The sequence below is a fragment of the Pagrus major genome, chromosome 7 (assembly GCF_040436345.1).
Source record: "Pagrus major chromosome 7, Pma_NU_1.0".
NCBI classification, from domain to species: Eukaryota; Metazoa; Chordata; class Actinopteri; order Spariformes; family Sparidae; genus Pagrus; species Pagrus major.
This window is the reverse complement of record NC_133221.1, coordinates 3,764,512-3,778,746: the sequence shown is the minus strand read 5'-3', so window position 1 is coordinate 3,778,746 and position 14,235 is coordinate 3,764,512. Positions and strand designations below refer to the sequence as shown.

Here is a 14,235-nt window from a genome sequence, read left to right as displayed (position 1 = left end):
AAAAAAATTTCTTAAATTTTGTTTTTAATTCAGTTTCACAAATGGGGGAAAAAAATCTCGTGTTTTTTTACAGATGGAAAAAGAATCCTGGGAAAACCTTTTTTTCCACCAGTTCTCAAGTCATAAACATAATAATAATAATTTAGATCAGATTGAGAAAATACATCGGCAGCAAAAAATAATTGTTCACTTCCCCCTCAGGGCTTCCGTATCGAAGCGACAGGTTTCCAGTTTGACTGCGAGCAGAGACACTCATACTGATGAGAAGTGAACTCATACTGTTGTGAGGAACTTCTCACGAAAGAAAAAAGAAATCACTGAGACAAACACGGAACAAAGGAAGCTGCTTCTCATTGGATGTTCAAGGGTTTCCGTTTATATATGTACAATTAAAATCACAGTTTTAACAAAATATAAAATAAATAACATTAACAATACTAAGATAAATGCATTCTGAGTGACCAGTCTGGTGAAGACCGAGGCATCTCTTTTTTTAAAATCTGTTGTTTCTGCCTCCGCAGACAACTACAAACATTTGTTTTCCTCAAACTACATTTCCCATGAAGCATTGGGTGTAAGCATCCCATCTCACATAATATCTTTTTTCTTCTATATATGTATTTTTTTTTATTAGTTTTCTCATTAATATATCTATATATATTTTTTTGCACCTGGGATTTCCTCCCACCCCTCTTCCTGAATCGACCAACCACAACTCAGCCCTGCGGCCTCCTGCAGCCAATCAGGAGCAGGCGTCCGAGTGGGCGACAGACAGTGGTGAGGTCAAAGGTGAGAGGTCACAGAGGCAGAGGTCAGCAGCAGCAGTGCCCAGGTAGGCCACCCTGGTGTGTGTGTGTGTGTGTGTGATTATTTGTATTACTATACTCATGAGGACATCTTTGACTTTTGTATTAAAACTCGGGAATCTTTAGAGAACACGGAGGATCGTTTTATCTTCTTTGCTCCTTCCTGATAGTTTCATTATGGTATGAAGAGTTTTTTTGAGGTTGGAAATAGCAGTTATGTCAAAATCCATATAACATAAAAGCAGCATAAATTTCACTGTGCTGGTTGCTGGTGGAAAAGGAAGAGATAGTTTCATTTTATTCCACTGAATGCTGGCTTTAAATAAAGTTATATACATATAGTTTGATTTTAAGTTTTCAGTCATATCTTCATCCACATACAGAAGTTTTCCTTCCAGTCTCTGTGCAGGGAATTATTATCACGAGCTAATTTAAATATTGTTGAGGCCTAAATTTGAGCTCTAGATTTTGTCTCGTGCAACTTTTGAGTTAAGAGCTGATGTTTCAGGCCAAAAGTTACACTTGGTCTATGATTTAGCTGCAACTAAAATTCATTTTGACTATTGATTTAACCTGCAAGTTATTTTTGGATTGTTTAGTCTTGAAATGCAAAGAAATTCAATTGAAAGTGATATAAATCGCCATAAAGCAGAAAACGTCCACGTTTGAGAAGCTGTCAATCAACCAAATAATGAATCGAATAATTGTTTCAACACTAAATTAATTACGATTAAAAGAAGAAAACATGTTACATAAATACTGTACATCAACAGGTTCATAAATGGTGTAACGTTCTTCATATGAATGAGCAATTTCTGTATTTTAGAAAACAATCTGTGGAGGCTACTAACCTTCGTTGGGTGCGTACATTTTTTATGATTATGTATCAGAGAGGTTTATCGGGCCTTTGAATACTTGAGTGAGAAAATGAGAAATGTTTCACAAGACGGATAACATTCAGAAATACTCCACACTGAACCTGAGGTGTAGATTACTTCTGTTTTGGTCGACCGTGTCACGTCCCACTGAGGGTTTATAGTTTGGACGAGGAGGAGAGACAGAGCCCGTGAAGTATAGTAACACAAATGTTGTAAATGTGTGTGCGTTTGTGTGTGTGTTGTTTTTCCAAACTCCAGTGTTTTATTGCACCTGTCTGTGGCGTCTGTGGTGTTGCGTTGGGTGGAGATCAGTACAGTCTCAGAGGAAATCTTCCTCTTCTTGCAAAAAAAAAAAAATCCAGGAAGGCGGGAGAGTGGGAGAAACCAAATAAACAAAACAAAACAAAAAGTCAACATAGTTAAAATGTTCCGTATAGTTTTCTCTTAAAAAATAGACGTCTTGTCTGTTTGTAAATCAGTAGTCGGAAGGAAGTGACATCCATCCATTAGTCCGTTTGTTTATCACAGGAGTGAAATGATTGATCCAGCAAATCGAGAGGGGGATAAATAAACAACAGGAATAAGAAACACACTTTTTGTTTGTCGGTGGGGATGGAGGGAGCACCCTGTGTTTTCCAGTTGAAAGAAAGAAAAAGAAAAAAGAGAGAAAGAGGGAATCAGACGGAGTTCATCTTCTTTCCTCTCCGTCAGTCCAGACGTAGAAAACAGTCGGATGAAAAACAAGGCGATGAGGTGGGCGGAGGTCAGGGGACATCCCCTTTAATTGGCTCTTAAAGGTGATTGTATGGTCATAATTGGTAAAAAAAAAAATCCACTTAGAATCCATGGCACAGGTGTGTATGTCTCCCACTGCATTGCATTCAAATCTCCCAAGTAATCATGTGCATCTCCACGTAACACTATATGAAATCCCAAAGAAATACTTCGACGTCCAGATCGCTTCCTTCTCCGATGTTGAGGCGAAAAAAGAGCAGAGATGAGGGAGGAGAAGAGACAGAAGACTGAATAAAAGGACAGAAGAAAAGAGAAATGAAAGAAGAGAAAAAACACGACATGTTGGTCGAATGAAAAATCAAACTGACGCACCTGCATGGTAGAAAAATAGAAAATTACAAAAGCACATGATCATTTTTCAACTGTAAAATGTCTCACTTGGTGTTAGCCAAATTTAAGGGACGCTGGTCAAACTTATGCGAGACAGTTCATTCTCGAAAACTGGGTCAGCATGAGTCCACTGCTAATTTAGTGTTTCAGCGTCTAAGTCACAATAATCATAAAAAGAATTTTAGTATCAATCTTCATTTCTTGGTCACAATTCATTCATAAACAAACCTGAAGAGACCCTAATCAAAAATATGTGTTCATGTTATTTAGCGATATCAGTGACAAAAATCTGATAATGTTTGATCTCGCTCGAGGTGCATTCACTCAGATTTTTCTGGACCTTTGAATCACATCCTCCCGGACGCCGTTCAAATTCCTGAGGGAGACTGTGAGAAAGATCATGGCCTAAGAATCCATCATCAGTCACACTCTATTCATGAAGTCAGTTATTGGCTCGTGGACGTTCTCCGCTATCTTCATTACTTATCTTTAAGTTTTACGCCCTCTGATCGTCTCACTACTGTTTCAGAGGCTCACAAAATAACATTTTAAAATGGATTTATGGATTAAAAAAAAAGGTAATTCTGTTTCTTGATTGAATCAACAGACAACTGTCGGACAAATACTCCTATCCTGATGCGTGTTGTTGCTAACTGCAAGAAACTTGCAAGAATTTTACAAGTGAAAAAGAGAAGAGAGGAAAGGAAAGGAAGATTTAATGAGAACAAAGAGACACTAGTGGGAATAAAGCAGAGGAGATTCAACTGGAGAGCAGCAACAAGAAGAGGAAACGAGAAGAGAGGAGGTGTTGGCAGCAGAACCAAAGGTTTAGGATATGGAGGGGAAAAAAAGAGAGAGAAGAAAGTCTTGGCAGTAATCGGAGAGATTTGGGATTCAGGAGGAAGAGTCTGATAATTTCTTTTTAAGTTCTGTCCTGGGAGGAGGAGGAGGAGTGTGAGGGAAGCGATGAAATGGTCTGGCGTCAATCCTGTGAGTGCAGGATCAGAAGAGGAGGTGGGGGCGGTGTGGGACTAGGACTCGGAGGAGGTACGCGAGCCGCCGTGAACCAGCGACTTGTAGATGTTGGAGGAGAGGAATCTTGGGTAGGAGTCCCTGTGCATCAGCGTGTAGATCTGTAGCTGGGCGTCTTCGAACGAGTGAGGCGTCGGGTCCTGCATCTTCCTGTTGATCACCTCTCGAACCCGGGCGTCCAGACTCACCTGGAGGGGACATTTAGTTTGGTTTAGTGAAGAGAGACGACAACACGTCGAAGGACAAACTGCATCTTTAACTACCATCAAACATGTCCAAAAAATAACAGCTTCTTTTCTCGATTGCTTACACACTGTAACCATTTAACTTAAGATCCCAAACCATTAACACCATCTATGGACTAAGACAGACACATAAACTATAAACACTATTCATTTTTCACACATGATTCAGATTTTTGACCTTCACTTTGTGTTTGAGGCAAAGTTTAGTTTTGATGTAAGATCACATGGCGAGTTCAGTTTGGTACGATGAGTGAGCAGTTATCCATTTGTGTTTAGAGTTCTGGGAAATGGAGATTCGTTCCAAGAAATGTGCCTTATTAATCAAGAAAAACTCTGAGTATTGGTGTTTAAGTAGAAATGCAGACACTAGATAATTCACAAAACACCAGTATCCTCCAAAAAAGGAGGTGACCTACACAGCATGACTGGCTGAATGCATCCTGTTTAGACATGGACAGAGGAGTGAAGCTGCTGCACTGTTGCTGTTTTCTCTACAGAGCTTGTGTCCACATGTTATTAGCTTCGATGAGCAAAGCTAAAATTTTTTATTTTTTTAAAAATCCCATTTTAATTTCCAAGATGTCCTCAAAATACTTGTTTTTTCTGTGCTTTTTTGTGTAAGTGTGCTGAGATCAACGTCACAATTGAAAAGCACCAACTAGGAAATATGTGTGTGGATCGTTGGCAATTTCACAAATCGACTTGATTCTGATTCTTGGGTGTCTGATTGGATTCAGGATCGGTTTTCGACTCGAAACAATTCTCGATTAGGAACTCATTTTCTGTTGAGCGACTAGGAAAAGGGGGCATTTCTTTCAGTCTTTTGCTCCAGTATACTGTGTGCCAAACAACTCACCAATAAAACTGACCGAGCACAGTGTTATTTTCTCCACCGCCAATTATAACTGAGTTGCTTGGTGTGTGTTGGTCAGCCGGTCTCGTTTGTTATTTTGGATCGCTGCTCTGCTCTGTTAACGTTGGTCTACTTCACGCTCATCTTGCAGAGTTAATTACTCAGTCTTTACACAACAGAAATGCTTGCAACCGCTGCCATTTTTGAAAATGAACTTCAAGATAACTCTTGTGTGTGCGCGCTGTAAATTGTCCGACTGGCGCACTCACCTCGCAGTTCAGTTCTACCTTTTTCATTCAGTCAATACCACGCTATTAACTAACATTTAGAAAAATCTGATTTTAGATTTGTGAATTGATTGTGAGTCATAGGAGATAAAAATCTAGATTCTTATGTGAATGGATCTTTTTACCCACCCCAACAGACTCAATCTCAGTCAATCCATTAATCATCTCACTGTTTCTAGTTCGGTCATTCATGATTGGACAGAAAGATCAGGGTTTCAAAACTCACACTGCGTCTATAAATCTGTCTCTGTACTCTCAGGACTGGAGTCACAGGCTGATTAAGGTTTGAAGTTGTTTTGTGTTCTGCACTTTCGTCATTACTTAACTTCCATAGAGGCACGAACACATACAGTTACCAGCGCTGGAGCACACACACACACACACACACACACACACACACACACACACACACACACACACACACACACACACACACACACACACACTTGGAGTGGCCCCGCAGCGACAGCACCAGCTAGATATTTATAGAACGACAAGCTTTCTCTTATGTTTTCCCTCTGCTCTTATTTAGGGAAAGACACACACACACACACACACACACACGCACACGCACACGCACACGCACACCCACACAGGCATCCTACCAAGGTCAGACATGCAGACAGACATCCAGGCAGGCATCTTCTCTGCCAAACTCACACGTCTGGATATCTCTGTATTTCAGTGTGTGTGTCTATAAAAAGCATCTACAGCCAGAAGGTGATGAGAGCAGCAGTTTATAGCTTCCTGTGAACACACTGTACACACACATGCAGACAACTGTACATACAAACACACCAGTGTTGAAACATGCCAACACACACACACACACACACGAGGGTGATGGAGCAGAGCCTCCATACTCATACTAAATAAAGCAACCACTGTTAAACACACACAACAGACACACACACACACAGTTAAAAAAAAGCAGTACAGCACATAATGCTTCCCCCATTTCTCACCATAAAAAATAAACTTTAGCACATTTACCACGTGTGTGTGTGTGTGTGTGTGTGTGTGTGTGTGTGTGTGTGTGTGTGTGTGTGTGTGTGTGTGTGCCACAGTACGTATCTCTAAGTTTAACCACCAGCAGTAATCACTGGCTCTATCAGCAGGGCTCGCATTTCTTACGGTGGGGTTGATGTGAACTCGTGCAAAACAGCTGACGAATGCAAACCTCCATATGTGAAGCAAAATTTAAGTTAAGATAAAGAAAAAGCAGAGGAACAAATAACATATTGATGCAGGGCTGCGACTAGTAACTATTTCATTATAGATTAATCTGCAGATTCATATGTTCGATTCATCATTGGGTCTGAACAGTATCATATCACTTGACCAGGATACATAATTACCTTTTTTATCTAACAGTGAAATGACCTGAGTGTCTATACATTTTCACCAGCCACACAATCGAACAGCTTTGTTTTGTGGCTGGTGAGTGAAACAAATCTATCACAGGGAGCTGATGCAGTAAAATGTCTTGTTTTGACTGACCAACAATCAAATCTTTGGAACGTTTGATTGAACAGAGACCTAAACCCTGACCCCTGACCTGAGGTGAACAACAGCCGAAGGGTTCATCATCTGGGGAGCGGGATGTGCTCAAAGAAATGGATAGTCATTATCAAAAATTATGCTTTTGTTACCATGAATATTAACAAAGTAAGTGTTATTGAAATAGCTGTTGGCACATCTTGCTGTAAAAGTCAAATGTTGGACACAGATGAAGCAACATCTATACTGCAGAACAAAAATGAATCAGCCCAATCTTTCAAAAGAAAATGTTTTCAAAACATCGTAGTTCCCTAAATTAAACTCATCTCCTGAGACACGAGAACAGACCTTGAGCAACATCCGCCTGATGGTTCAACATCCTGAAGTGATTAACGAGCCATAATCTTTTGGAATTTAAACAATGACACAAGCTTTGAATCTGCATCCCTGAAAACATTCCCAGGGAAGAGAAGAGTACGATGACTGATGTATCAAGAGATTTAATGTTTGATTGAGGCTTGATTTAACCAGCAGCTCTCCTACCTCTTTTGGCGACAATATGGAAATGTAGTCCTCGTAGATGGTGCGCGCTTTCTCCTCAATGGTGTTCTTGTTGATTTCCTTTTTGAGGTCTTCGCAGGCCAACCAGAACAGCATGTTCTCCTCGCTGTACTCCGTCCGCAGGAACTCCCGAAAGACATTTCGACCCGCCGGGTTCTTCATCAGCTTGTCGAAGGACTGAGACCACAGCCGAATCTCTTCCATCGTGGGTTTGGTGCTGAGGGAGGAAGAGTTTATTTATTCATTCACTATTTCTTGTTCATTTGTTTTTGAATGACGGTCATAATTCAGACTGTACGCCCTGTATGCAGCTTGCTGACTAAAAACAGAGAAATGTGAGAGGAAATTGACTTAGTCACTCAGCGTTTTTTGAGTTGGTGTTTCTGAGTCAACTAAATGCTTTGGATTCTGTTTCTCATATTAACCCTGCATGACGCCTCCATAAATGTTCAATGGGGTTGAGTTTGATGAACATTACAGCCTTCTGATTTGTAAGACAGCCTTGAACCTAGTTGTGTTTCAAAGTTCAGACATCGAGAGAAAATATCCAAAATCCTCGTAATCTAAAGAAAATCTTTAAAAATCTAAGAAATCCTTCTGTTTCCTGACCTACACAAGTCTACCAACATGTTTTATCAAGTTTGAAACCAAACACAATGAGTGTGTGTGTGTGTGTGTGTGTGTGTGTGTGTGTGTGTGTGTGTGTGTGTGTGTGTGTGTGTGTTGACAGTGCAGACTCACCAAGCTTCACAGTTTGGTATGGTTTCCATCTTGGTGTCCTGTGATATTCTCTTCCTCCTGCTCCGCCTCCGTCTCTCCTCTTCATTCCTGAAGGTGAGACTGACATGATAAAACGGCTTTCAGACAGGAAACACGCACACACACACATGCATACACTCACACACATACATATACACACACACACAGACACACACACACACACACACACAGAGCACAGTAATTGCTCTCAGGGCTATAAACACATGTACAATCAGCCACAAGAGCATTACTACCCCATTTAATGGCAACACTAACCACAGTTATGTTAACAGCAGGGTAAGGCAGCAGCTACAGGTGTGTGTGTGTGTGTGTGTGTGTGTGTGTGTGTGTGTGTGTGTGTGTGTGTGTGTGTGTGTGTGGTGACACAGAAAGAGAGAGAGAGAAAGCTATAAATAATTAGTTCCCCCTGTGGGAACTTTATAGACCTGATCACTGTACAGCTACTGTCTGACTAATGTCTGGAGGCTCAGTGTGTGTGACTGTGAGCAGGTTTGTCCAATGTATTTCTGTGTGTGTGTGTGTGTGTGTGTGTGTGTGTGTGTGTGTGTGTGTACACAGCTAGACTGGACCAAACGCTCCGACGTGTGACTTCTAAAAAAATTGTATGCGTCAGTGTTCCGGTGGAAACCACAGGAACTGTGATTGGTCAGCTCGGGCTGATTGTGTTTCCTCCTACAACGTTCTGTAGCAATTGTTGCAAGTGAAGACAAGATAACGCCACTTCAGGAAAGGCTCAGTAACCTGCTCCTTTTGAGTAACATTAAACATATTTTGGAAAATATCCAGCCAAGTCCAGTAAATCCATTTCAACTCCAAACTTTCTTCTCCCTGTGATCACCACTTTTTTTTTTAGAGAACATAAACATGACGACTTCTGCTGTTAATGACTGCACAACACTAGATTCTTACTCAGTAGAGAGACTAGGCAAACAATGCTACACATCTGTCAAAGGGATCCATCTACTGAAGGACAGCTTTAACATCACCAGGAAGCAGACACACACAGATGAGCACTGGTGACACAGACTGCTGAGGTTTAGTTCTCAGGTCTCTTCAAGCCTCGCAGACATGATGAAGTGGACTGAAACACTGATAAGGCAGCTGTGTGTCTTTTACAGCTGTGTTAACAGGACCAGAGAGCCGCTCTGCCAGTGTGTGTTTACTTACATTACAAGTGCACATGTGTGCAAGTGTTCCTTTGTGTGTACTCGTCAGTGTAAATGCAGTGTGTGTGTGTGTGTGTGTGTGTGTGTGTTTGTCTCCTACCATGAGCAGCTGCAACAGCAGCACCAGCAGAAGCAGCAGGCGTTGGGCCGTTGGGAATTCTGGGTAGTGGTCATGCCGCGCCCTCCTCCCGTCCCGCTCAGTGCAGAGGTCTCGCTGCGACCTCCCCCCATGGCCAGCTCGCCCCCTCGCTCGGCCGGGATCGGACCCGTGTACTGCAGAGACAGAGAGAGAGAGATACCGTGATTTCCTCTGAACTGTTGGGTCGAGCCACAATATAAAAAACACTCTCTCAAGTTGATTGATTGAAATCTTTATTTCGAACATGTACATTTTTTGTTTTTAGAGACCACAAACAAACAAACCAATAAAAGAATAGTGCAAATGAAAACAGGCAATTCTAATAACATGTTGGAAAAGTTGATATCCTGCATTCAAAATCAAACTCGAGTCAAAGTATTAATAGCAAAATGTAATGACGGTACTTGTTTAGCAGAAACATCATCATTATACTGTATATTATATGTATTATTCATATATATTACATCCGTATATTGTTAATACAAATGCATGAATGCATTACTAGCATTTTACTGTAGTGGGTGGAGGTGGAGCTACCTAGAGGTTGGCCCTTTCCAGTGGGGCACAAAAAAAAAATGAAGTGTTTGTTCGACCAGGGTATGAAAGGAGAAAAGTTCTGCTGCACACATTCTGTATTTATTATCTGATCCTCACTTAATTTCCAGATATCATTACAAATCAGGGCTACTTATGGCCAAGTGTGATATGCAAATTGCAGAAGCTGCATAAAGGTTAAATGTGTGGGCAAAATAGCACATTACTGTAGAGCTGCAGAGATGCCCTGGCCTACAAATCTCCTTCTCCAGATATGAGGAACATGTTTGTTTGGTACAGACCTCAACATATATCACAGCATCATGATTTTAATAGAATAAAAGAATAGAGTTAGAATAGAAATTGTGAATCATATTATCGTAACCTCTGTCAAAATAATCACAATAACAAAGGTTTAGGAAAGGTTTGGAAAAGTTCAGTCAGCTTTTTACTAACAATAGAGGATATTCAGGTCAAATAGGAGGCCACAAGGCTGCATCCAGTGGACATGAGGAGTAAAACCTCAGGACTCACAGTAAGATGGAAAAGGAAGATAACTTCTCATGCTCCTGAAAAACAATGTGTTTCAACATATACAGTCTGTAATGTGTGTCAGAATCTGGAGAAACTTGAGCTGGAACAACACTGCTGGTGTTGGAGGCTAAAAATGGTTCTTCACGTGATCATCTTTGTTTACAGTAATCATCGCAAGGTAGCACAGTTAATGTGACAATCGTGTGTGTCAGTTTCAAATGCTACACGTAGCATGTTTGCCTTTACAGACGATTATGAATTTACAGGAAAGGATCTGAAGTCAAATAATAAAAGTTCTCAGCAGGGTTTGGATAAAATGCATACTTTATTAACTTACTGACTGATTAAGATTAAGACAATTAATACCGATAACAACAACTGAATTGTAAATTTCTTTCTGGAGAAGAAAGAGAGATGTGCCCGTTAGATAAAGAAGCAGTTTCAGTGACTTGCAGGCAAAGTTATGAGTAACTTCCTTACATTCAAATCTGCTTTGAGGTTTCTAAGGGGGGGGTTGAGCTGGAGAGAGAAAAAAACCAAAAGGGCAGACAGCAGAACTACAAGAAAGAGAGCTATACAGACACAAATAAGAAAAGAGTGTGAGATGATAAAAGATGAGAAAAAAGAGATTTTAGAGTGAAAGAGGTAGAAAGAAAGAGACTCACATTTAGAGAGCGGGTATGGAAGAAGAGAGAGAGAGACAGAGAGAGACCATGTAGAATAGAGGAAGTGAAAGAGAGAGGGTATGGAGACAGACCGGGCAATGTGATGCATCATGTGATTGAGCTGTGATCACACACACATGCACCAACACACACAAAGATGATCACACATACACAAATACACACACACACAGGTTTCTCAACTTTGCTCTGTGGAGCCTGAGCCCCTGGTGCACTGGATTTTCAGATGATGTGGCAGGAGGATTTAAAAGTATATTTCCTATTTTTATATATATATTATGTAAAGCTCAGTCGCTCCACTTCTTAACTAGAATCCAAAGAATAAAAAGAAATCCAAGATCTAATCAAGTTAATCATTTTGGTAGGGTGTGGGCCAGGAACAGTTGCAGGGGGGCAGATATACACATCCTGTATGGTTGCACGCAGTAACACATGTATGAGCACATAGTGTACTCACAGACATGCACACAAAAAGAGAGCAAATATGCATATACATAATGAAAAAGCACACAGAGACACGCATACACGCACATAAAGGTGCATTCAGACGGACAAAGAAAAAGTAAGCCGTTGCGTATACGCACACATACACACACACACACACACACACACACAGATGCAGATAATTCCACGTCAATGCTATCGTTAGATTGGGTGCGTTTGTTATTTTCACATTTCTCTAAAATGGTGAAACTACGGCTCAGCTGACATCAGCCTCCAGCTGTCGACTATCTGTGAGTCTGTCTGTCTGCCAGCACAGGGACAGAAGTGGGCTGCTGACCTGTGTGTGTGTGTGTGTGTGTGTGTGTGTTTGATGTTCGGTGATGCTGGTAAAATAATGAATGAAAACATTAACCTGCAACATTTTCATGTTCATAAAAAGCTGCTGCCTGTAGGGTCTGACTGATACAACAGTCATGATTCGACATAAAAACCAGTAAAGACTTTTGTCTACTGCCATTTATTTCATTCTCAGTTATTGTGTGTGTGTGTGTGTGTGTGTGTGTGTGTGTGTGTGTGTGTGTGTGTGTGTGTGTGTGTGTGTGTGTGTGTAGCGGGGTGTTGCAGGAACAGTATGGGTGCCCTGCCAACCATAACCAGGATAAATAAAAGGTTAAAAAAATATTTACAGAGAACAGAGTTAAGATGACAAGGAAGTGAACTGCCTTGTTTGTGTGTGTGTGTGTGTGTGTGTGGTTTCTAAGTCTTTCTAATGTCATCTAGCTTAATCAGATTAACACTCCGACCCAAATCTTGTTAAACACACACACACACACACACACACACACACACACACACACACACACACGCACACACACGCACACACACGCACACACAATTCACGTGGAACAAAAGAGGAAGTGAGACATGTGCTCAAAAGGAACTGAACATATTTGCCTGTCTTTTTCTTTTCTTTCTTTCTCTCTTTCTTTGTTTCTTTCTAACTTTATCTGTATTTCTGTGAAGTCTGTGTGCTCTATTTTCTTTTCTTTTCTTTTTCTACTTCTTTCTTTCTTAATCTCTTTTCCCCGGAGTCTCTTTTTTCTTTCTTTCTAACTAAAGTGGTAATGAACCTTCTCGAGTTCAGTCATCAGCTCGAGAACACATGAATTCACACACACTTTTTGTATAGACTTGCCTTTTCTTGCGTGCATGCGCGCGCGCACACACACACACACACACACAAACACACACACACACACACACAAAGGAGGAAATGTGATAGCTCAGTGTTATAAAAGATGGGGCGGGTGATAAAAGAGGGGAAGGGAGTGCTCCTCTGCCTTTGCTTGAACAGTGCAGGTAAACCGTGACATCATTACAGTGTGTGTGTGTGTTTCTGGAGGTGTGTGGTTTTTGTGTGTGCTACAGTAGTGAGCACACACACACACACTATAATTCACTGTATATCTAAGGGTGAATGTTTCATGCACAATCTCCGGGTCACTTGTAGCATTAGTCCTCTGTGATCACCTGCTCTGTACTGTGTCATCTCTGCATGCTCTGGCAGCACAGATGGACTCACATACCATGCCAATACAGCAAGATGAAATTTAAATTCAGAGAGAGAGAGACACTGCCAGGGCTTTTGTGTACTCCATTTACATCTACCAATACACACACACACACACACACACACACATAAATACACACATATACACAGCTGCACCTGCCAGCAGGGTTTAAGTAATTAAGCGCTCATTTTAAGTATTAATCTGAGAGATTACTGCTCCATAATCTCACCACACGATCGCCAACAGCTCTCTGTGAGTATGTGTGTGTGTGAGTGTGTGTGTGTGTGTGTGTGTGTTTGTGTGTGTGACAGAAAGGTGGGGGTCACAATGACAGATCAAGAGACAGAAAAAACAAGATGAAAGAGGACGAGTAAATAAGTAGAAATCTGTCTTGACAAACTTTTAGGTTTACTGACAGCATTTTAATGTATTTAAAAAATAAATACAACAAATAAGACTCTGAGGGACAGAACAAGAAAGTCCCCGGTGTTTCCACAGTCTACTGGCTTTTGTATGTATTGTCTGAATAAGAATAATGACACTGAAATGAACAAATTAAGTTTTTCTGATGATTTCGGCGACCCCCCGGCTCTTCCTTTGGTGCCTCCATCAGACCAAAATCTTTACTTTTAAAACAAATACAAAACCTAAAAATAAAATATAAAAATCAAATCTATTGGTTGCCATGCACTAACTCTGTATATTCATGCTCCCCAGAGGAACTACGCTCAGGACAAAATGATTGTGAACTTCAGAGATTAAAGTTTCCATAAAACAACTAGTAGAGTGTTATTTGCTTTGGCATAGTTACATGTTTTCTATAAAAAGAGGAGGCTAGTGAAGAACAGATCAACTACAAGTATTAGCGTCTGCAATTTTGCCACCTGGGGGCAATCAGCACAACTTTCTCTTCGCCTGTCTGTGCAGGTGTACGTGTTTGAGGTTTAATATTTCACAGTATAGAAACCTAAAATGTAAGAGTTCTGTTAACTGTAGCATATTTTTTTGCTGAATACTGGGAAGAGTACAGAGTTCACTCTCGACTGAGGGTCATTGAGGACACTGGACGCATTAGTGAAGAAAGGAGGAGACCCTCT

At 40.9% G+C, this 14,235-nt stretch overlaps 1 protein-coding gene across 6 annotated transcripts in view; it reads right to left on the bottom strand.

Moving 5' to 3' along the window:
* Window positions 1-353: 353 nt before the first annotated feature.
* The window catches only part of rgs19 (regulator of G protein signaling 19), a 35,171-nt gene continuing 21,289 nt past the window's right edge, over window positions 354-14,235 (bottom strand). For 3 of the 6 annotated variants that reach the window (XM_073471088.1, XM_073471092.1, XM_073471089.1), the window contains 4 exons: window positions 9,334-9,506; window positions 8,029-8,127; window positions 7,270-7,504; window positions 354-4,029 (listed from right to left, as the gene is read on the bottom strand). In XM_073471088.1, the coding sequence (XP_073327189.1) occupies window positions 3,841-4,029; window positions 7,270-7,504; window positions 8,029-8,127; window positions 9,334-9,506 (696 nt within the window). In that variant the 3' untranslated portion in view covers window positions 354-3,840. The remainder of the gene's footprint in view (window positions 4,030-7,269; window positions 7,505-8,028; window positions 8,128-9,333; window positions 9,507-14,235) is intronic. The other 3 variants (XM_073471090.1, XM_073471087.1, XM_073471093.1) reach the window with 1 other exon arrangement.